This window comes from Hyperolius riggenbachi, chromosome 5, assembly GCF_040937935.1.
Source record: "Hyperolius riggenbachi isolate aHypRig1 chromosome 5, aHypRig1.pri, whole genome shotgun sequence".
NCBI classification, from domain to species: Eukaryota; Metazoa; Chordata; class Amphibia; order Anura; family Hyperoliidae; genus Hyperolius; species Hyperolius riggenbachi.
In genome coordinates, this window is record NC_090650.1 from 312,226,349 (window position 1) to 312,249,188 (window position 22,840).

Genomic DNA, 22,840 nt, shown 5'->3' on the forward strand with positions numbered 1-22,840 from the left:
TAAGACAAACAGTACATAAATACCAAGCAATATAGAGTATTGCACATCATATATTCTTGACTTCTGTAACTATTCAGTTTGTCAATTCATATATTCACTGTGGATAAAGAAATCACTGGCCAAGAAAACAGACAATCACAGAAAGCAGTAGAGATGCCTGAAGCCTTACATCTGACTGCAACTAAACTTCCTCTTTGTAAATCTTCCTCTTTGTAAAAAAGAAATTAGAATCATAACTTACACATGGCACAAGTTGATAAGTAGGTGTGAGAGGAAGGTCAGTCAACTTTTACCCTCTGATAGGGTGAAAAACAACCTCCTGTAGGGTGAAACGTTGACCGACTTTCCTCCTGTATAGCATGGATCCAGAGGCGCATGAGGAGGCAGTGGTGGACTTACCTCCTCCAAGTAGACACAATAGTTGCCAGTGTGTTTGTCAAATAGAACAAGTTTATTTATATACTCCGGGGGACAATGCAAAGCGTTTTGCAGGTTTGATCCCACTTCATCAGGCAATAGCAACGGAGTAACAGCATATGTAGTCAGTAGAATAGCCAGGCACCTCTGCACCTCCTTAGGTCCCGAGCCCGCTAATGCATTTGTTACTGCTTCTGTCCGCTTTTCAGCATCTGTAACATGACGTGTTGCTGAAAAGCGGACACAAATGTGTTAGTGACTTATGCCATGTCTAAGTTATGATTCTGCTTGTTTTACTTGCATGTAAGCATTTATTTTTTTAAAACAGATTAATAAGGAGGAAGTTTTACAAGTTACAGGTGTGAGTCTCCAGGCATCTCTATTGCATAATCTAATGGTGTCATTTTAGTGCTGCACTATTTTGTGTTAAATATGTTGAGTTGTACCTCCTCTCCACTCCAGAAAAAAATTCTGTAGTGCATAATGGGGAGGTACGCTGGTTCCTCCTCTCCACTCCAGAAAAAAATCCTGTAGTGGATAATGGGGAGGTACGCTGGTAACACAGTAACATAGTAAACAGCCTTGTCACCATAGCAATACTCTCTGTTTCCCATAATGGGACTATAAAAGCTGGACCTCCAGTATTTATTTCATTTTTTTCGATAAAAATCTGATCAGACATGTTGGAAAAATTTGGGTGATTGTTTTGTGAAATTGTATAGTGTATCGTAGGTTGTTTTTCTTTAAAATCGATCAATTTTCTCAGATTTTTTAAAAAAAAATCAAATGCTCATGTATGGTACCTCATAAAGAATTTTAAAACCTATTCGACCAAATGGAATAATTTATCAAATTTCTTTGATTGAAAAAAAAAAAAGAAAACAATTGTGTTTACGCAGCAATGTAAACATGCTGTTAGCAGAATAATGGGGTATAGTCACTAAACTGCCATAATCAGAATCATTTATTTCTTTATTGATTTTTTTTTGTACATGAAGTTTTAAACATAAATACAGCATAATGCACTGCAAGTAATATATTGCACTCTGCTCTACTCATTGTGCAGGAAAACTTTAAACATGTTATTCTGCTTTCAGGTGTTAAGTGAATACACCCCAATGCCTCACTATGGGGATCTAGTTCCAACTAATGATTTCTTTTAAAAGCCAAACTTTTTTTGTTTTATGTATTGTTTATTTTCTTTTTGAAGCAAGAAGGTATTGATGCAGTGCATTTAATGCATTTCAATTTCAAGAATCGTTAATGATCTTTCTCATAAAAACCTATTTATTGGGCATTTTACTAATTTGTGCCCCAACATTTCCCTTGTATCATTGTATGTATTTATTGTCTCCGAGTTACTACATAAGCAATGAAGATAGCCGCACAAGTACTGTTATCTAATACAGATTTATGGCCTGGTATAACAATGAAAACCTTTTCCCTAATCTTTCTTGCTCTTATAGTTATTCTACCTACTTTTGTTCCTAATTAAAGTCATCTCAATTAAAAAGATGATCATTATGCTTGTTAGGAGTCTATGGCTACAAGTATTAGAGGAAGAGGATGAGCAGGACAGCCAGGCAGGCGCGGAGCTAGGGAGGGTCGGGGTAGGACAAGTGCCCCGGGGCGCCGGGTCCCCAAGGGCGCCCAGCTGAGCTTCGTTTTTTTTTTTTTTTTTTGCGGGGCTGAGGGGAGCAGCGCAGAGAAGAGAGAGAGCTGTGCGGACGGTGGGAAAGGGGGGCCATCTCCCCCCTCCTTCCCTCACCTTAGGTGCTCTCTCTCTCCCTCGCTGTCCCCTCCAATGTCTGTCCGGTGGCTGGCAGCGGCGGGCGGAACTCACCTCCGTCTTGCTCCAGCGCCGGCCGGCGGCCGGAAGTTCGGGTGCGCAGCCGCTGCTCTGGTCTGGACCAGACCAGAGTAGCGGCAGATCCATCCGGCGCTGCGACGAGACGGAGGTAAGTTCCGCCCACCGCTGCCAGCCACCGGACAGACATTGGAGGGGACAGCGAGGGAGAGAGAGCAGCTCTTCTCTGCGCTGCTCCCCTCCTGCTGGGGAGGGGGACACCTGGCTACCTACTCTGGGCACATATACCCCTGGCTACTGGCTACCTACTCTGGGCACATATACCCCTGGCTACCTACTCTGGGCACATATACCCCTGGCTACCTACTCTGGGCACATATACCCCTGGCTACCTACTCTGGGCACATATACCCCTGCCTACATATATTGGGCACATAAACCCGTAACTACATATACTGGGCATATACCCCTGGCTACCTACTCTGGCCACATATAACCCTGGCTACCTACTCTGGGCACATATACCCCTGCCTACATATAATGGGCACATATACCCCTAACTACATATACTGGGCATATACCCCTGGCTACCTACTCTGGGCACATATACCCCTGGCTACCTACTCTGGGCACATATACCCCTGCCTACATATATTGGGCACATATACCCCTAACTACATATACTGGGCATATACCCCTGGCTACCTACCCTGGGCACCTATACCCCTGGCTACCTACTCTGGGCACCTATACCCCTGGCTACCTACTCTGGGCACCTATACCCCTGGCTACCTACTCTGGGCACATATACCCCTGGCTACCTACTCTGGGCACATATACCCCTGGCTACCTACTCTGGGCACATATACCCCTGCCTACATATACTGGGCATATATACCCCTGGCTACATATACTGGGCATATATACCCCTGGCTACATATACTGGCCATATATACCCCCTGGCTACGTGGACTGGGCATATATACCCCCTGGCTACATATACTGGGCATATATACCCCTGGCTACATATACTGGGCATATATACCCCCTGGCTACGTGGACTGGGCATATATACCCCTGGCTACATATACTGGGCATATATACCCCTGGCTACATATACTGGGCATATATACCCCTGGCTACATATACTGGGCATATATACCCCCTGGCTACGTGGACTGGGCATATATACCCCCTGGCTACATATACTGGGCATATATATACCCCTGGCTACATATACTGGGCATATATACCCCTGGCTACATATACTGGGCATATATACCCCCTGGCTACATATACTTGGCATATATACCCCTGGCTACATATACTAGGCATATATACCCCTGCCTATATATACTGGGCATATATACCCCCTGCCTACATATATTGGGCATATATACCCCTGGCTACATATACTGGCCATATATACCCCCTGGCTACGTGGACTGGGCATATATACCCCCTGGCTACATATACTGGGCATATATACCCCTGGCTACATATACTGGGCATATATACCCCTGGCTACATATACTGGGCATATATACCCCCTGGCTACATATACTTGGCATATATACCCCTGGCTACATATACTGGGCATATATACCCCTGCCTATATATACTGGGCATATATACCCCCTGCCTACATATATTGGGCATATATACCCCTGGCTACATATACTGGGCATATATACCCCCTGGCTACGTGGACTGGGCATATATACCCCCTGCCTACATATACTGGGCATATATACCCCTGGCTACATATACTGGGCATATATACCCCTGGCTACATATACTGGGCACATATACGCCTGACTATATATACTGGGCACATATTATTCTCCTGGCTACATATACTGGGCATATATACCACTGGCTACATATACTGGGCACATATACCTCTGGCTACATATACTGGGCACACATACCCCTGCCTACATATACTGGGCACATATACCCCTGGCTACCTGTCCTGTAGACATCTCTACCCCTGGCTACCTGTTCTGGGGACATCTATACCGCTGGCCACCTATTCTGGGGACATTATACTGCTGGCCACCTATTCTGGGGACAACTATAGACCTGGGGCTACCTATTTTTGGGGAACCACGTCAGATTGAGTGTATTTTGGAGAACTGCTGCCAGGTGAGAGGTGTCTACCATATTAAGGGGGCATTCTACCTATTTATGTGAAATGCTGTCTATTTATGTGACTCATGACTGCTGAATTTGTCTTTTTGGGGGCCTCATGGTTACTGAATTTGTCTTGTTGGGGGCCTCATGATTTGTTGGGGGCCTCAAGATCGCTGAATTTGTCTTGTTGGGGGCCTCATGATTGCTGAATTTGTCTTGTTGGGGGCCTCATGATTGCTAAATTTTTCTTGTTGGGGGCCTCATGATTGCTGAGTTGGTTATGTTGGGGGCCTCATGATTGCTGAATTTGTCTTGATGGGGGGGGGGCTCATGATTGCTGAATTTGTCTTGGAACATGCTGGAAGGTACATACTGAGGGAGGGTGGGTGAGCGTGAGCCTGCTAACCTCCATATACATTTGGCTCCACCCATAACCACACCCGCATTTATTATGTGACCACGCCCCTTTTTGCGCGCGGCGCGACCTTGACTTTGGGGGGGTGCATTAATAGACTTTGTCCCCGGGCGCTGAAAATCCTAGCTACGCCTCTGCAGCCAGGCAATTTATATTGTTTAGAAGGAAATAAATATGCATACCTCTCTCCATCAGTTGTCCTTTAGGGTGTGCTAAGAGGAAAAAGTCTGACTAACATTTTGCTATCATGTATAAAAGTATCACAAAAGTAAATGCTAATACAGCTACATCTCTTCCTCGTGCACAAAAACAGTAGCAAATATGTTAATGGATTTAAAACGGATAAGTGACATAACTTAGTCATTATTTGTGTACTTACTTTCTGAAAAATCAAGGGGACTTTAGTACCTGGCACCTTCTTTTGATCATTTTCCAATAAAGTTGTCAAAGGAACTCCAAACAGGCCATTTTCTGATGAAACAACACAGAACAGTGAATGCAAATCTTCTCCTTCATTTAGAAAATTAGAAACATCTGATGTGATGCAATTGCTGTACCTTTTCCTTTGGTTCTTATAACTCGATTTCTTTTTAATTCAATTCCCAGAGCATCAAAAAAAGCTGTTAATTCAATAAGGGAGAGATAGCGGATTTTCTTCATGTCTTCAAGAGACAAGTCTTCTACTTCAGTTAACCCAAACCGGCTTTTCCAAACAATGAATTTCTGAAGGAGAAGAAGAAGTTGCTGTATTATCCCGAAAGCTGACAAAGAACTTGAGTATGAAACTGAACTTTGATGGAAATGTTCTTTGCAGGAAGTTCACCCTTATTTAACGTGCAAGGATTACCAAACTGATGAGAAAACTGAACTGCTGCATTAATTATCAGTATAATCTTAATCTGACTTCATCAAAAAATATTGGAAATAGTAAAGATCTGTATAGGACCTTTCCCATATTAACTTACCTAGAGTTTTGAGGAGACATATTCAAAAATATATGCATTTCTATCATACTAAATCAAGAAAATGAGAAGGAAGATGATGGAAGATGAGTATTAGTTAGGGTTAGAATTAGGGCTAAGCATTATTTTTGGAGAGTTATTATCAGGACATAGCGTATGTGAAGATGAAATCTACCTCCTAGGGTTAGGATGTTAATGTTAGGTATTAGTAAGAACCGGATGTTAGTGGCGTAAATTAGGGTTAGGAAGAAGCTTAGGTTAGAAGGAGATTAGGATTAGGCATCAGGATTCAGAAAGAACTTTACATTGGGGAATGAATAAGGGCCATGAATAGTTAATAAGTTTTAAGTTGGTTGATAGGTTAGGGTTAGGCATCAGGAAGGAGAAGGGGTTTGGAAAAAGGAAATGGAGGAGTAGTTCTAAAAACCTGGACAAAAGTACTGTTGTAGATATTGGTAAATTTACTTTACTGATATACTAACACTAGAGTGATCCACATTGCTCAAAGTAAGTGGTGTACCAATTAAACAAACTGTCTTATTCTGGACTTCAGACAGCCACGTAACCTTAAACACAGACTGGTGAGCAGTAAGCACTATTCTGATCATGAAACACTACAAAGAGAGTTAAATAAATCAAAGGTAAATACTGCAGTGACATGAACTAGCCATAAAGTAACACAAATTCCCCAAGGTCACACTGCTGCTAAACCTCATACAATGCAAACAGTGCAATTGGTGGCACAATACATGGTACACTAAGGACACATAAAATAAATTACAGAAAAGAATAAACCCACATAGACACACAGGGGAGATAATTAGTGTCCTATAACTAGTTATGCTTATTCCAATACCATAAAATAGCATTATAGATTTGAATATTATAGATCTAAAAGGTGGTTTGCATCTTCGCAAGATCAGAAAACCTTGAAACTAAAGATGGTAACTTTTTTGCTCACAAAATTATATTGACTCAATATTGACCTTAGTTTTTTTTATTAATTATTACTGTTATCTGTGATTTTGTTCGCACACCCTGTAAATACATGAAATTATTGCCAGGACACTATACAGTCTATATGTTCTCTCAGTGGTAGCAGGGGTTTCCTTCCTACCATATCTCCCCAAAATAGTGATGAATTAGTTATTATTATTTATATAGCGCCAACATATTACGCAGTGCTGTACAGAGTATATAATGTCTTATCATTAACTGTCCCTCAGAGGAGCTCACAATCTAGTCCCTACCATAGTCATATGTCTATGTGTGTATCGAGTAGTGTATGTATCATAGTCTAGGGCCAATTTTAGGGGGAAGCCAATTAATTTATCTGTATGTTTTTGGGATGTGGGAGGAAACCGGAGTGCCCGGAGAAAACCCACGCAAACTCCTTGCAGATATTGAACTGGCTGGGATTTGAACCGGGGACCCAGCGCTGCAAGGCGAGAGCGCTAACCACTACGCCACCATGCTGCCACCCAATTGTCCTTACACTGTGTTTGGAACATTTGACTATGACTATGATAAGGGTTAGTGACATGACTATGTATTGTATGTACAGTGCTGCAGAAGTTGTGCTATATAAATGCATGATACTAATAAGCAAGACGTGTTCAATCAGGATTATACCATTTATTGGCTAACTTAAAAGAATAAGAGTAAGCACATTTTCGGCTGTAAAGCCTTCGTCGGGCTTCAATCCTGCTCCTACCCATGCATGATACTAATAAATGTTATATACTCTTGGTTCCTATAAACATAAATCTGCATGTGCTGTGTGCAGGCAATACATGTACTGTAGGTACTCCAGTATAAACTGAGCTTTCAGGACAAAAAATGTGGCCCAAAAGTGGGGTCTTGGCTCATAACTAAGTCACTACTGTGTTCCCCACCGAAGTGGTATTTGTAAATGCTGTCTAGTTCCTGTCCCATCTATGTGCATATGCCCCCCTTCTGAAGCTGTATTTGTAGATGCTGCCTCATCTTCCTGCATGTGCCTCCCCCGGAGCAGTATTTGTAGATGCCGTCCCATCTCCCCGCATGTGTCCCCTGCAGGAGCGGTACATGTTTCCCCCATGAGTATCATCCAGCACTGGTTCCCTTTACAAACTCCTGGGTCTACACGAGTATTATTTATCACTCTATAATTGGTAGCTCACATGATAGGCTTTATATAGTTGTGGCAGAGAACTGTATATTCAGGCAACACTGCAGACATTTAAAGCGATTACTTTTCTTAATGTCTTATTACTTTGCGATTGACGTCACAGAACTCATCCTATTCAGTTAAATGTTATGATAACTTGATTTTAATAAAACTATTCTTAGCTAATCCTTTAACAAAATACACAATAGGTTTCTGGCAGACGATACTCTCTGTGTTTACTTATAAAGGCCTCTCGAGGCTGTCTAATACCAGCAAGAACTATATACCAGCCGGGAACAACATGTGAAAATGACAATGTCTCACTAAAGCGAGGAAATGTGCTGTCAGCTCTAATGATGAAAAACATTCCAATCACACACTGTATAATAACATCACTTGCTAATCACATACTAGTTAGGATTGGAAAATAAAACTTACAGGAAGAACACAGTCATCCTTTTTTATCCTGTGGTTCCTCTGCTTTTCTTTCTCCTTGTGATCGACGACGATGGTCTCTGAAAAGGATACTTCAAAAGACAGCTCTTCTGCCACTGACGGATTGACTTTCTCTAAACCACAGTTATTAGCTAAGAGAAGAGAAATATGCATCACTGGTATTTGTAAATGATAAAGTATGCCTGTCTCACTTATCTATGAAACATAACTCAATCTCTATGCCTCACTCCACCTAGAGACAAATGCTGAAGCTGTATCTGCCATATTCATGGGGTGGGAATGCAAAAGGGTGCATGAAAATGAAATATTGCCTTTTTGTGGATTACACGGCATCAATGTACCCAAATTTGAGATATTTTGCTCTTTATAATATGCAGAAAACATTTCAATATCATTACAGTCATATTTTTTCTTCAAAGCCCATTTACTTAAAGTACCTCATACAACTGTGGTGAGAGGTATATGGAGGCTGCCATATTTATTTACTTTCAAACAATACCAGTTGCCTGGCAGCCCTGCTGATCAATTTGGCTGCAGTATTATCTGAATCACACCAGAAACAAGCATGCAATCTTGTTAGATCTGACAATATTGTCAGAAACACCTGATATGCTCCTTGCTTGTTCAGGGTCTATAGCTAAAAGTATTAGAGGCAAAGGATCAGCAGGACTGCCAGGCAACTGGTATTGATTTAAAGGAAATAAATATGGCAGCCTCCATATTCTTTTTACTTCAGTTGCCCTTTAAATCAAACCTGAATTGAAAATAAATGTAAAGGATAGCGGAGATACCGCCGTAGAGGCAAGCGGCATGGCGGCTATCTCCGCGTATCAGCCGGCGGCCTCTGCCGCACAGTTACATGCTGCTGCTTTGCCTGGTCCTTTTATTGCACATAGACTGAGGTCTATGCGCACGCGCGCGCATAGACAGGACCTTTATGCAAGCAGAAGGGGAGTCAGCTGATCAGCCGGTTAGCTGACTCCAACACTGATCCTGATTGGCTGAGTGACTGGGGTGGTGCTAAGGAGTGCTCCCAGTATATATAGGACATGCTTGTCAGTTGTTCCTCGTCTGCTGTTGCAAATGCTAACGTGTTAGCGCTCAGACCCAAGTTAGATCCTACAGTGTGCTAGAACCAGCTGGAGCTGGGGATCCACACTTAGCCAGTTTCCGTTGATAGCTTAAAGTACTAATTGCATTGTGTTATCTGTGTATTAGACCTTAGTCTAGATCCCAGGTGTTGAAACTAAGGACTTCGCACCTAGACTAGGATATTGCTATATTGCTATTGTTTATCTGTTATGACCTTCTGCTTCCTTGACTACTCTCCTGTTTGCTGATTCGGTACCTCTGCCTATCTCATTACTGTTGCCGACACTGCCTGAACCTAACATTGAATCAGCCTTCTTTCTTTGTACTTTATCTGTCCGTACGTTGCCTACTCTGCTTGTCTGACCTTCCTGTCCTCACTAGTGGGTCTTGCCATTAGTGAGGAATCTTTAATAGCTGTCACCTACTCCTTAGGTGATCAGCCCTTGCAGCACTGTCTGTAACACTTATTCCTCAAGTGTTCGCTAGCTGCAGTATAGTCTTAATCACCTGCTCCTCAGGGGATCCTTGGCTGCAGTGTAGTCTTAATCACCTGCTCCTCAGGTGATCATCCTTGCAGCACAGTCAAGTGGTCCCTGCTCTTTAGGTGTCCACTGGCTGCAGTGTAGTCTTAATCACCTGCTCCTCAGGAGATCATCCTTGCAGCACAGTCAAGTGGTCCCTGCTCCTCAGGTGTCCACTGGCTGCAGTACAGTCTGAATCCCCTGCTCCTCAGGGGATCCTTGGCTGCAGTATTATCTGAATCTCCCGCTCCTCGGGAGATCTCCTCATCTCATTACTGTTGCACCAAAACACAATCCCACATTGGTTGCCCTGTGTCTTGCTATACTTGAATTTTTGGTGATTCTGCAGATCACCACATAATCAGGTATAGTATCTGTATTATTGGTGATACTGCAGATCACCAATAATCAGAAAATCTGTGTTGCTGACACCAATCGTTACAATAAACTTGTGAGATAATATGGCATGATCCAATTCACTTTTTCTCCTAAGATTTCTTCTAGGTAAATGTTCACATTTTCACTTATCAATAACATGCCTTTTAAGGCATCAGCAAGCAAGAAAATACCCAGAATAATGTTGACATTACTTTTTCACCTACATTTTGGTACTTTTTCAATTGCAGAGTGCTGAAAAGTTATTTAAACAGAAGATGGAAAAGATCTCCTAGTAGAAAACTTAGGCGAAAAAGTGAATTGGATCAGGCCTATGAATTATATGTGCAGTACTATTGGTAAATAGAACATTAGTAACATAAAAACCTATGTTTAGTTTAAGGACTGCATTTTTAAGACTGTATACTAAACAGCAGCCATGACAGTCTGATGTAAAATCTGCTTCATTCAGCTGAAAAGCAGACACAAATAATAGACATTTAAACTTTTTAGCATTAAAATGTTATCAACAGTGTTTTCTCAGCCAAATATAAATGTGTTACATAGTTACTTTGGTTGAAAAAAGACATACGTCCATCGAGTTCAACTAGTACAAAGTAAAACTCCAGCCTGCTCCCTCACATATCCCTGTTGATCCAGAGCAAGGCGAAAAAACCCTTACAAGGCATGGTCCAATTAGCCCCAAAAGGGAAAAATTCCTTCCCGACTCCAGATGGCAATCAGATAAAATCCCTGGATCAAAATCATTAGGCATTACCTAGTAATTGTAGCCATGGATGTCTTTCAATGCAAGGAAAGCATCTAAGCCCCTTTTAAATGCAGGTATAGAGTTTGCCATAACGACTTCCTGTGGCAATACATTCCACATCTTAATCACTCTTACTGTAAAGAACCCTTTCCTAAATAAATGGCTAAAACGTTTTTCCTCCATGCACAGATCATGTCCTCTAGTCCTTTGAGAAGGCCTAGGGACAAAAAGCTCATCCGCCAAGCTATCATATTGCCCTCTGATGTATTTATACATGTGTTGCCTGATTAATTCCAAAACATTCAATAAAAGTATTCCCCAAGTTAGAACAGGTATTGGAATTCTTTGTTTTTAACATCTTTTCATCTCATTTATAATCTTATTTGAAAGATACAGCATTGCTGCAGTTCAATCGATTTTTAACATAATTCCTATTGAAATCTATTGAATATTGATATTCTGTGTGTGGTAGTAATCAATTCCGCTCTGAAAAGATTCTGATTGGGGTAATTGATAATTTTGCCACATTAGTTGGCTATCTATAAGTGCTTAGCTACCTTAAAGGACTTACGAGGCGAAGACGGTAAAAAAAATTAAATACCTCTTCAGTTTTATGACCCTTAGGGGACACCATCCGCATCCCCCCTTCCATTCTGCCGCGTTTTTATAGCAATTCCCAGGCTCGTGGGGGTCCTGACCCGATCCCTCGGGTCATCCTCAGCTTCCCCACTAAAGATGGACGCCAGGCCCAGAATCAGCTGCGCAGTTCTCACAGCCGCAAGTGCGGCTGCGCAGCTCTAAGTCCTCCTCCAGCTCCGACCTTATTACCGGCAGTCTCGCGTACATAAAGCACGCGAGACTGCCAGGAATGAAGTCGGAGCTGGAGGAGAACTTAGAGTTGCGCAGCCACACTTGCGGCTGTGAGAACTGCGCAGCAGTGGCCGGACCTGGCGGCCATCTTTAGTGGAGAAGCTGAGGATGACCTGAGGGATCGGGTCGGGACCCCCACGAGCCTGGGAATTGCTATACAAACGCGGCGGAATGGAAGGGGGGAGGCAGATGGCCTCCCCTAAGGGTCATAAAACTGAAGAGGTATTTAACTTTTTTTACCGTCTTTGCCTCGTTAGTCCTTTAAGTTTCATTTGTATCAAAGCACAGACTAAATTCTAATCATTCTTCCAAATGTCTGATCTTGACAACTCAGATAAAAGTAAAGAAGACAAAAATATATGCATATATGTGAACCCGAGCCAAAGTCCTCTGCCCCTCGTCGGGACCTTCCTGCTGATCGGGCCGCACTCCTATGCTGGTACGAGTGCAGTTGTGCTGCAGTTACACAAGCACTGCCACGTCTGCACAGTAGCATGGAGCCACTAGTGCACGTATTGAAGAGGAGTGTGGCCCTGATCAGATTACCGACAATACCTTGTCAGTAATCTTTGGAGGGTCCACGTTCAACGATGGGCAACTGGAGGATGCCAATGGAAGCCTCATTAGAATCTAGAACAGGGGTGTCCACACTTTTTCGACTCGCGAGCTACTTTTAAAACCGCTGCGGCCACGAGATCTACGACCCCCCCCAACTTTCATAGACAGTCAAAGTATTCTACCCCCCCCCCCCATATCAAGCCTAGTGAATACATTACAAAAGCCTTCTCCCCTTCATTCACAGTATAACGAATCCCCCCTTCCTATCCCGTCAGTTAGGCAGTCCACAATCTTTCTCCCCCTTCAGACATACATATATAAGTATAGCAAATAGCTTCAGAATCCTCCTGAAGCTATTTGCCCACATTACACTACCTCACATGTCATGCAGCAAGGGGGGAGAAGAAGCTGCGCACGCAGGCAGCCTGGAGGGGAAGAGACGCACGGCTCACAAGCAGCCTGGAGGGGAGCAGACTTGTCTCCTCTTTAGCTCCTCTACCCTCTAGCCGCGCCTCCCCTTTAGCCACGCCTCTCCCCTCTTCTCCCTGATGCGAGCGGCAGCAAAATCTTCAGATTTTGACAGGACGCGGCCAGGCAGCTGCGATCTACTCATCAGGCGGTCGCGATCTACCGGTAGATCGCGATCGACCTATTGAGCACCCCTGATCTAGATGCTTCCCTCTACTTCGGTAAGTATTTGATTTTGTACCCGAGCTTGGGCTTTGCTACACATTAAAAACCATGGTACACCACACTGAGGGTCATAAATGCTATAAGTGCAATTATAAAAGATTTTACTTTTATTACTCTGATCTTGTACCTGCAATGTGAAAGATTAACATTTTGTTCCTGTGAGAAAACGCGGAAAAGCCGCCACGGGTGCTCAGAGCAAGGCGGCTAATTCCGCGTCCAACACGGCAGATTGCGCGCATGGGCCTGCATCTGAACGAGGAGAAACCGCCGCATGTCCTGAGAACAAGGCGGCGGATTCCGTGTCCGACACGGCGGGTTGCACGCATAGGCCTACATATGGCAGTATGGCTGAACGCGGAGGAACCGCCACATGCTGTGATAGTGGTGCGGCTGGTTCCGCGCTCAGCACAGTGGATGGTTCACAGCACAGGTCTGGTGTGGCTGGGACTAATAGTCCACACTGGTTCAGAAGGACGTGCGCGTGCGCCGAGAGGCAGAGCTTTTATTACAGCCAGAAAGGAGTCAGCTGACCAAGCCGGTCAGCTGACAATTCCATCACTTTCCATTGGTCCAGAACTTAGGGGAGGCGCTGGAGAATGCCTTGCTATATATACTGGGTGCTGGTCATTCTCTGGTTGTCTGCCGTTGCGATTACTACGTGGAAGCACTCAGACCTTTTTGTCAGATTCTGTGTTATTCTCTAGACCAGTTCCAGGGTGTTGATGATCATGGACCTCACACCCCAGATTAGGAATACTGTATATTATCTGTGTTATTCTTCAGACTAGTTCCAGGGTGTTGATGACTACGGAGCTCACACCCAAGACTAGGAATTAGCTTTACCATCCTGTTATATTTTCAGACTAGTTCCAGGGTGTTGATGATCAAGGAGCTCACACCTTTAGACTAGACAATTGTTGATTATTTGTTATGAACTTCTGCTTTTCCTGACCTCTCTTCTGATCTCTGATTTGGTACTTCGCTATTTCTGATACCCCGTTGCCAAACCTTGCTTGCCTTAGGATTCCGTTTCAGTCTCTTTCCTCTGTATCTGATCTGTCTGTCTGTTGCCGACCTGGCTTGTCCGACCTCGAGAACTATCTCCTCTGTTTGGAGATAGTTCACAGATCTGTCAGTGACACTCCACCATTGGTGTCACTCACACTCTGGTCCTTCCCACTCTCAGCCTGACTCCTCCCCTTGGGGAGCTTCAGGCCATTGGAAGGAGCCTGTTCTCTGGGCAGTATCTCTTACTGCCTTGCACCCTCTATACGGGGGCTCTCCTCAAAGTATTACTGTTGCACCAAACACTCATATTATTTAGGTGTCCAGAGGTTAGAGATATATCTGATTATCGGTGATATTGCAGATCATCAATAATCGGGTATATATCTGTATTCTTGGTGATACTGCAGATCACCGGTAATCAGATCCTCTCTGTGTTACACCGATCGTTATAGTTCCATTATTACTTTATTTATTTCCATTATTACTTTAATACATTAATATTAATGTAGTGCCCAATCCATGGGCAGTTCACGGTATTCCCAGTTAAATCCTTGAAGTTGACTACTAAATTCAGTAACAACATTTAGTTAATTTCTAACCTACTTGTAACAGGCTTCCAAATGGGTTTTTTCATAGGTATCTGGACACCGTTTGAAGGAAGAGGAGACACTGGTAAGGGTTCAAATGTAGGCTGAAATAAGATAAAGAGCAAGACATTTTAGGAAATATAAACCATTTCTGAAAAAATATAACAAATAAATAAATAACTAAAAACATGCAAAAAGAGATATACTTGTAGCAGTTCTGTGTATTCATCATTCTAGTACAATGTATAAGCTATAACTGCATGGTAACAATAACAGGAGAGAGAATTAATTTCCAGTATTGCTTCTTATAGGATTATCAGACGCTTACTTTTCTCTTGGAAATGTATGTGACTATGAAAAAGCATCATTGACAGCAGGTGGCTTTACCAGATGATTGTCACTCTAAGTTTTATTTTTGCATGATATGTTGTAGAGAAGACATGGGGAAAGGGGTGGAAGAAGGAAGGGGGGAAGGATATGAATGAATTGTAACTTAATGCATATCTGAACTCACAGGGAAATTTGTGCTAAGAGTAAGGTTACCATCCATTATGTCAGTATGCACATTGTAAGTCAAAGAGCTGGAGGCAATTTGTGATCGTTGTGATAATTGTAACCCTGCCCTCCCTCCCTGCCCTCTGCATTAGTTGGTGGATACCAAGTGGATCTAGGGAACCAATTCAGCATATTGGCAGAGGTAAATGATAAGTATGGCAGCATCTAATGCACTTTTGCGTATTAGTTCCTTTTTACCCTGTTCAGATCTGCCTTAAAGTGAAAAGGGGAAAAAATAAATCAATACATTGTGAGAAGTTAAAAAAAATAGAAGAAAGATCAAGAAATGATTGGTATTCACCATGTAATTGGTTCATATTGTTTGATCCACAATCAGCCTGCATGTAATAATCTTTACTACTGGCAGACATGAAAAATGAAATGCACCAACTGCCATTATTTATAATCACACACCCTAACAATGCAAGAGGCTGTTTTTTTAATAGATATACATATGTAAAGAGGGAGATACTGTTTTTTTTTTTGACAGTTGGAAACAGCTGTTATTTACCACAATGCAAAAAGGCTCACAGACAGGAAACTGTCAGGACCTAGGTCCTGATATCACAGTGTGGGAGGAGTTTCACCCCTATGTCATCCATACAGACCCCCCTGGCGATCTATTCAAGAAAAGCTAAAGATTTCTTGTGGGAAAAAGGGGTATCAGCTACTGATTGGGATGACGTTCAATCCTTGGTTACAGTTCCTCTTTAAGTCTTATGCAGTAAGAGAGGGCTTCTTGCTGCTCTAGAGTGATGCAGCCACCAACACTCAAGATCAGATAAAGCATTACAGAAAGAGAATGGAATAGGATACTTACCATATCCCTAGATATTCACATAGATTCTACTCAGTACTAAGAGTCATAGACCTGAATGCAAATGCTTTGATAATTTAGGACTGAAATACAGGTGGCTATGTCAATATTTAAGTTGCAGTAGAGTGTAACGTTTATATCACAGTGCAGTGGTTAGTTAACAATCTCTAATATAACTTTTGGCACATTTCAATATGTGAAAATTAATGACTTGGTTTCTATCAAGTAAATAACGTTTCTTAAAAGGATTAATTTGTGTATTCCTTGTTCACTCATCGTTCAAGTCCTGTCCACAACAGTCTTTGGTTCTTAATTTACAGTACCGTCTTGGTTATCTGACACCGACGGGGACCAGCTGATGCCAGATAAGTGTGCTTTCTGATCGCATGAGACTCAATGTTAGGAATAAGCGCAGCTACTACAGAACTATACTCAAGCCTATAAACATATATGAATGAACATTGTGAGTCCGAAACATGTCGGTTACCTGGCTGTACGTTTTTAACCAGATTCAATAAAGGTGGATCTATAACTCGCAATGGACGTTGTGCAGAACTCCTTCCTTCTTCTTCACTGTTTGGGTCTGAGTCGCCTGGTTCCTGCACTGCCCTTGTAGTAGGAGTTTGAGCGGATTTCACCAAACTTCATCTACATACATACCATGAATGTTAAAATACTGTAATTGAAAGTATATTAACCTTGGGGGAGCTGTGAAACCCAGTCTTAAGGAAAGCAGAGCCCACAAAAAGCGTAAGAAGTTGGCCTTCACCACTGCAGGTGATTTTGCTGGTTGGTTGCGACTGCTGGTTAGATGAGTTCTGGATAACCAGGAGGTCTCTACTGTACTCTGTAAACGGGAGATCTATATATAGCTGGTACTGCTCATAGTTGTTTTTGACTCTCCATGATACATTTTCATTGGCGGAACTGTAGATTTTGTGTAGTATCATCCATCCTTCCACACCCATAAATATTGCTAGCTAGATTTTAAATTAGGATCTATAGGAGGTTTAAAGCAAGTTCCCAATTCATTTTAACCGGAAACCATTGCCTGTAGCTTGGTAACCCGAACGAAGAGTCTCTGGTCCTCCAAGTCTGGGAGTTAGGCCGTAGGCTAACAAACTGTGCCCATAGAAAAACAATTGCTATGAAACCATTTGTGAGGCCTCAGAAATCAGGGCAGGCTAATGATAAATGAGTCAAATATTCAGCAACAGAAAACCGAATTTACAATTGGATTATAAAATGCAAGAACACAATTTTCCAGGGAACACACAAACTTATTGAGATTTACAAGAAGCTCAGTACTTTAGAAAAGGCATAAAAACACACAAAATACTATGCAGTGGGAAAGAGAGTGTGTACAAAGAACTTGGAGTAGCTTTTATTGTGAATAATAATATAAAATCCAACATAACATATTTCAAGGTGTAAATTAAAGAATCTGCACGGTCAAAATAAGATCTCCGCTTCATAATATGACTATTGTAAATGTATATCACCTTACAGAGGATAAGCATGAAGACACAAAAAGAATCCTACCAAAAGCTGAAGAAGGTCTATGAAACCAGCCCAAAAATGAAATGATAATGCTAACTTGAGACATGAATGCTAAAATCAACATAAAGCAAGAATACAAAGAATATTGGGTAACCATAGTCTCGATAACAAAACAAACAGGAATGGAGAAAAATGACATAATTGTAAGTCCTACACACTTTCCATACGGGGACCTTTGCATAAAGGCACCTGGATACCACCCCAAAGTTTAGTAGTTAATCAAACTGACCATGTAGTGATCAGGACCGGATTTCTGGGAAGGTAACTAAGGCACAGGACTTTAGCGGCTGCACTCCACAGGGGTGGATGGATATTGAAGAGGGGCAGCTGGATATGGAGGAGGAGGCTGCAAATTGAAAAGTGTGGCTGAAAATGGGCAAAAACACATGGAAGACGGTGCTCCTGCCCAAGTGAGCTGTACATGAAAGACAAGAGCAGCTGTGCATCGATGTTACATATGGATGAGGGGGGTGCATATGGAATGTGAGGAGGCTGCTGCACATGAAAGGATGAAAGGGGAGCAACAAGAAATTGGCTTAGGGCACTTGGTACTGATAGAAGACAGCGGTGCTTCAAGTGTCTTAGAGACAGGAAAGGTGTGTCATGTGGGTCAGATCTTTTCTCATTCAAATCAGGTTTACATGTAGACTATGTCAAGGCTATGCTGTGTCAGGATTTGCATTTGTAGGATGTTAGTGGCATTCCTTCAGCTGTGAAAATAATATTATAATATTGTCTCTCCTCACATTTCTGAGGAGCTTGCTTTTCTTTCATGCACACCACTGGAGGAAGGAACGCTACGCTCGTGCCTCATTCACTCAACTTCCTCTGCTTTATCAAGGCTTCCTGTTACATTTACAAATATATTTTCCTATGGAATTCCTGACCTTTTGTAGCCAGACTGAGTATCTTTCCTGCAATGTAACACAACACAGCCAACTGCAGTAGAGGAGACAGATTTCTTCTAACACTATTTTCTTTACTTTCTGAACTTTGTACATTTTGTTATGAATGGTACATAATAAATGTGTTTTACGTCACCCTCACAATTCACAGATGATTTCCTCGTAAGCCTGTTTACACAAAATGAGTTTGGAAACTGACTGAACTTTACATTGCCACTGTATTCTGAATTCATTCATTAAATTCAGTCATTCTGAATTTAATGAATTTAATGACTTTGGACATGAAGAGGCATGTCCAAAGTCAGGCCTAGGGGCCAAATGCGTCCTGCTGAGCCTTTTCTGGTGGCCCAATGCTCTCTACAGTTGTTAATTCCATGCGGTCCACAGGCCATAGCTGCAGGGCCGCATGAAGGGGCCACCATATGTCGCCACTATGCCTCCCCCTTTGTTTGCCTGTAGGTTACCAGCCATCACTGTAGCAGTAGCAGCCACTGATTAGCAGCCGCCACTATACCAGCAGCAGTAACAGTCATTTATTAGCAGCTGTCTAGCTAACTGTACATGGTGGTATATGGGTTATTTCCAGGGGACATATTTGAAAAACATGTCACAGGCATAATATAACAAATGGAAATCAGCAAAATTGTGTTTAATTTAGCTAGTTCGGCCCCCTAGCCCTCTCAAGAACAGCAACAGGGCCATTAGCCTAAATAGTTTATACACCCCTGTCCTAGAGGTACAGTCCTACCATTTTGCATCCCTGTCATTTGCCATAGTAGCTGGGATAAAATCAAGGGGAAGTTAAAACTATCTTTAATTTCATTTAGTTGCATTTAATGGATTGCTCTGGAGAAAGCCGTGCCAGGGGGATGAGGCAATCTAACATGAGCAACCTCGTGTTAGATTGCTCCAGCCTTCTCACACATTATCTTTGTGATTGACCTGAAGAAGTGAACTTAACCCTGAAAAATGCGTTGTCATTGTTTTGTGCTAACAAACTAAATTTTCTGAGATAAACTGCCTTATTCATCTGAGAGGTAAGCCAGCACCTACCTCTCTTTTAAACTATTTTAAATTATTTTAGTTTTGGGGCCCTGGACCCAAATGGGGACAGAAAACTCCCTGCAAGCTATCATAGTGGTTATGATTCTCTCAACCAAGGTTTGGGATTACTCCCTCAGTCCATATCCTGCTGAATCATTTATGTTTTTCCGTAATCCTCAGCCTAAGTATACAGTATATCCTTATAAGTGACATATCTAAGTAACTTACTGACCACACATGATGTAAGCTTGTGTTTGCAGTGTGCTTACACATCTGGCTATGCAGACAAGCCCTTAAGGTAGCCATACACTGGTCGATTTGCCCTCAGATTCGACCAACAGATAGATCCCTCTCTGATCAAATCTGATCAGAGAGGGATCGTATGGCTGCCTTTACTGCAAACAAATTGTGAATCGATTTCCGCATGAAATCGATCACAATCCGTGAAGCTGCCGCTGCCCCTTCCCGCCCGCATACATTACCTGATCCGGCCGGCGCGAGTCCCCCTCAGTCCCCGCGGCTTCTTCTCCGCGCTGGGTTCCTGACCCTCTGCAGCTTCATTGAACTGCCTGTCCGGAGAAGCTTAAACAGTAGAGGGCGCTCTACTGTTTAAACTTCCTGCTGGGACAGGAAGTTCAATTAAGATGCAGCCGGTCCGGAACCCAGCGCGGAGAAGAAGCCACGGGGACAGAGGGGGACTCGCGCCGGCCAGAGCAGGTAATGTATTGCCGCTAGAGTCGGTCGTCGGGCATTCGAACGCCGCTATCGACGCACTCCCGACTCACCGGTAATTTACCAAAAACTTCCGCACGGACGGATTAACGCGAATCGATGGGAACGGTTGATTTCGGATGGAAATCTATGGTTCTGTCAGCGTTTGCACAACAATTTCACAGCAGATTTGATCACAGTGATCGGATCTGCTGAATATCGGTGGGAAAATCGTTAGGAGTATGGACCCCTTAAGAGATATTAAAGGTGCCATCATTAACTCAGCCTTTTCATGTTTTCATGCTGTAATGTTATCAGATTTACTTGCTATAAAATCATCTTCTTATACTCACTGTAGACTCATGTATGCCAAATATGTCCCGTACGTCCCTCACAGAGTGCTTGTTCTTTATTCTCATAGTCTGAGTGTAAGTGTTGTATCTCCTCTGTACAGCAGCTGCTTGGGCCCGAGTCAGTGTGGACAGCAAAGCCTGGCCGTCGTGTTCATGAGTGCCAGAGATGAGGGTAGAGAGGCCCACCTCTTGTAACCATTCTGCCTCCAGCTCTCCATCTGCAAAACATCACACCACAATTTACTGGAAAGTGCGTACAGAGATGGATTGTTTTTAGAATTGTTCAGTATTGCTTTAGATGGCTGGGAGACAGTAACTCCTCCAATATATCAAAACAGATGACTAAAATGCTTTTCCAATCCTAGCACAGTTTATGTTACTCTGCATGCATGAGGCACGCACATACCAACAGCATGGTTAGAAGGAAGCCTGTATATTCACAGAGACTCAGCATATGAAATGAGATTCTTTGCCATTGCTCAGTGTGTTTAATGCTATTTTTAAAAGGCATCATGGCATTGTTTGCATAATAAATCCCATATTTTACTGTAATTGCTAGACACAATTTAAAGCAGTGCTGCTTGTAAGAAAAAAATGATACTGAATCTTCCATTGTCATTATTAAAATATGTACTGTACATTAGAAGCCAGCTTGTAATTTAAAGAGACACTGAAGCGAGAAAAAAAATATGATATAATGAATTGGTTGTGTACTATGATTAATTACTAGAAGTTTAGCAGCAAAGAAAATATTCTCATATTTTTATTTTCAGGTATATAGTGTTTTTTCTAAAATTGCATCATTCTATAATATGTGCAGATTACACAACACTCAGCATTCAAAATGATTCTTTCAGAGCAGTCTGTGAACTAATGACCTCTACTCTGGCAGAGAAAAAGTAAATAGTTCAATAACACTTGAGATAATAAAAGTCAGATAACAGCCCTCTCCACGACTTTGAAAGTCGAGCTTAATTGCTTTTTTGCATAGAGATAACAACTGGAGTTTCTTAACTCTTCCTGTACTGGAAACAATTAGACTGATGTATCTGATCTTAATGTTTTATTTCTTAGCTGTACTACACATACAAATCATAACATCATAATTTTTTTTTTTGCTTCAGTGTCTCTTTAAAGCAGTGGTTCCCAACCTTTTCCGGGCCGGGGAACACTTTCTGACCATATTTTTCTCCGGGGAACGGCGGCGGCGGGGGGGGGGGGGGGGGGGGGGATTGGGGGGCGGCGGCGCGGGTGTTTGCGCGACCTAGTGGACAGTGCCGTGCTATGGGGGGGGGGGGGGGGCTGCATAGCTAGCATAGTTGCCCCAGTATAGGGAGTTTAGTTGCCCCAGTATGGTTAGTATAGTTACCCCAGTATAGTGCCCCAGTATAGCTAGTATAGTGCCCCAGTATAGCTAGTATAGTCCCAGTATGGATAGGTAGTGCCCCAGTATAGCCAGTAAAGTGCCCAGTATAGCTAGTATAGTACCCAGATAGCTAGTATAGTGCCCAGTATAGCTAGCATAGTGCCCAGTATAGCTAGCATAGTGCCCAGTATAGGTAGGTAGTGCCCCAGTATAGTGCCCAGTATAGCTAGTATAGTTGCCCCCAGTATAGCTAGTTTAGTTGCCCCCCAGTGTAGGTAGTTTCGTTGCCCCCAGTATAGCTAGTTTCGTTGCCCCCAGTATAGCTAGTTTAGTTGCCCCCAGTATAGCTAGTACAGTTCCCCCCAGTATAGATGCCCAGGAGGGGGGGAAGCAGCGCTAGAAGGAGGGGCAGTGGAGGCAGCGGTGGGGAGGGGGGAAATACCCCCCCCCTCCCTCACCTGGGACCACTCCTTCTGCCTCTCTTCCCCTCCGTTTAGCGGTGGCAAGTGCGGCTCAGCGGCGGGGAGGCATACGGAGAATTACTCACCACTTCTGCGTTCCAAGCGCCGGCAACGTCATGTCGTCACACATCTCCGCCTTCAATACCGCCCACTGTGCTTCCGCTAATCAGGAAGAACAGTGGGCGGCATTGAAGGCGGAGACGTGTGACGACTTGACGTTGCCGGCGCTTGAAACGCGGAAGTGGTGAGTAAT

General features: G+C 42.9%; 1 protein-coding gene across 2 annotated transcripts in view; it reads right to left on the reverse strand.

The window, feature by feature from the left end:
- The window catches only part of ARHGAP28 (Rho GTPase activating protein 28), a 185,376-nt gene that overhangs the window by 59,227 nt on the left and 103,309 nt on the right, over positions 1 to 22,840 (reverse strand). For both annotated transcript variants that reach the window (XM_068237204.1, XM_068237205.1), the window contains exons 3-7: positions 20,761 to 20,978; positions 14,832 to 14,919; positions 8,325 to 8,473; positions 5,333 to 5,498; positions 5,155 to 5,246 (exon numbers count right to left, since the gene is read on the reverse strand). In XM_068237204.1, the coding sequence (XP_068093305.1) occupies positions 5,155 to 5,246; positions 5,333 to 5,498; positions 8,325 to 8,473; positions 14,832 to 14,919; positions 20,761 to 20,978 (713 nt within the window). The remainder of the gene's footprint in view (positions 1 to 5,154; positions 5,247 to 5,332; positions 5,499 to 8,324; positions 8,474 to 14,831; positions 14,920 to 20,760; positions 20,979 to 22,840) is intronic.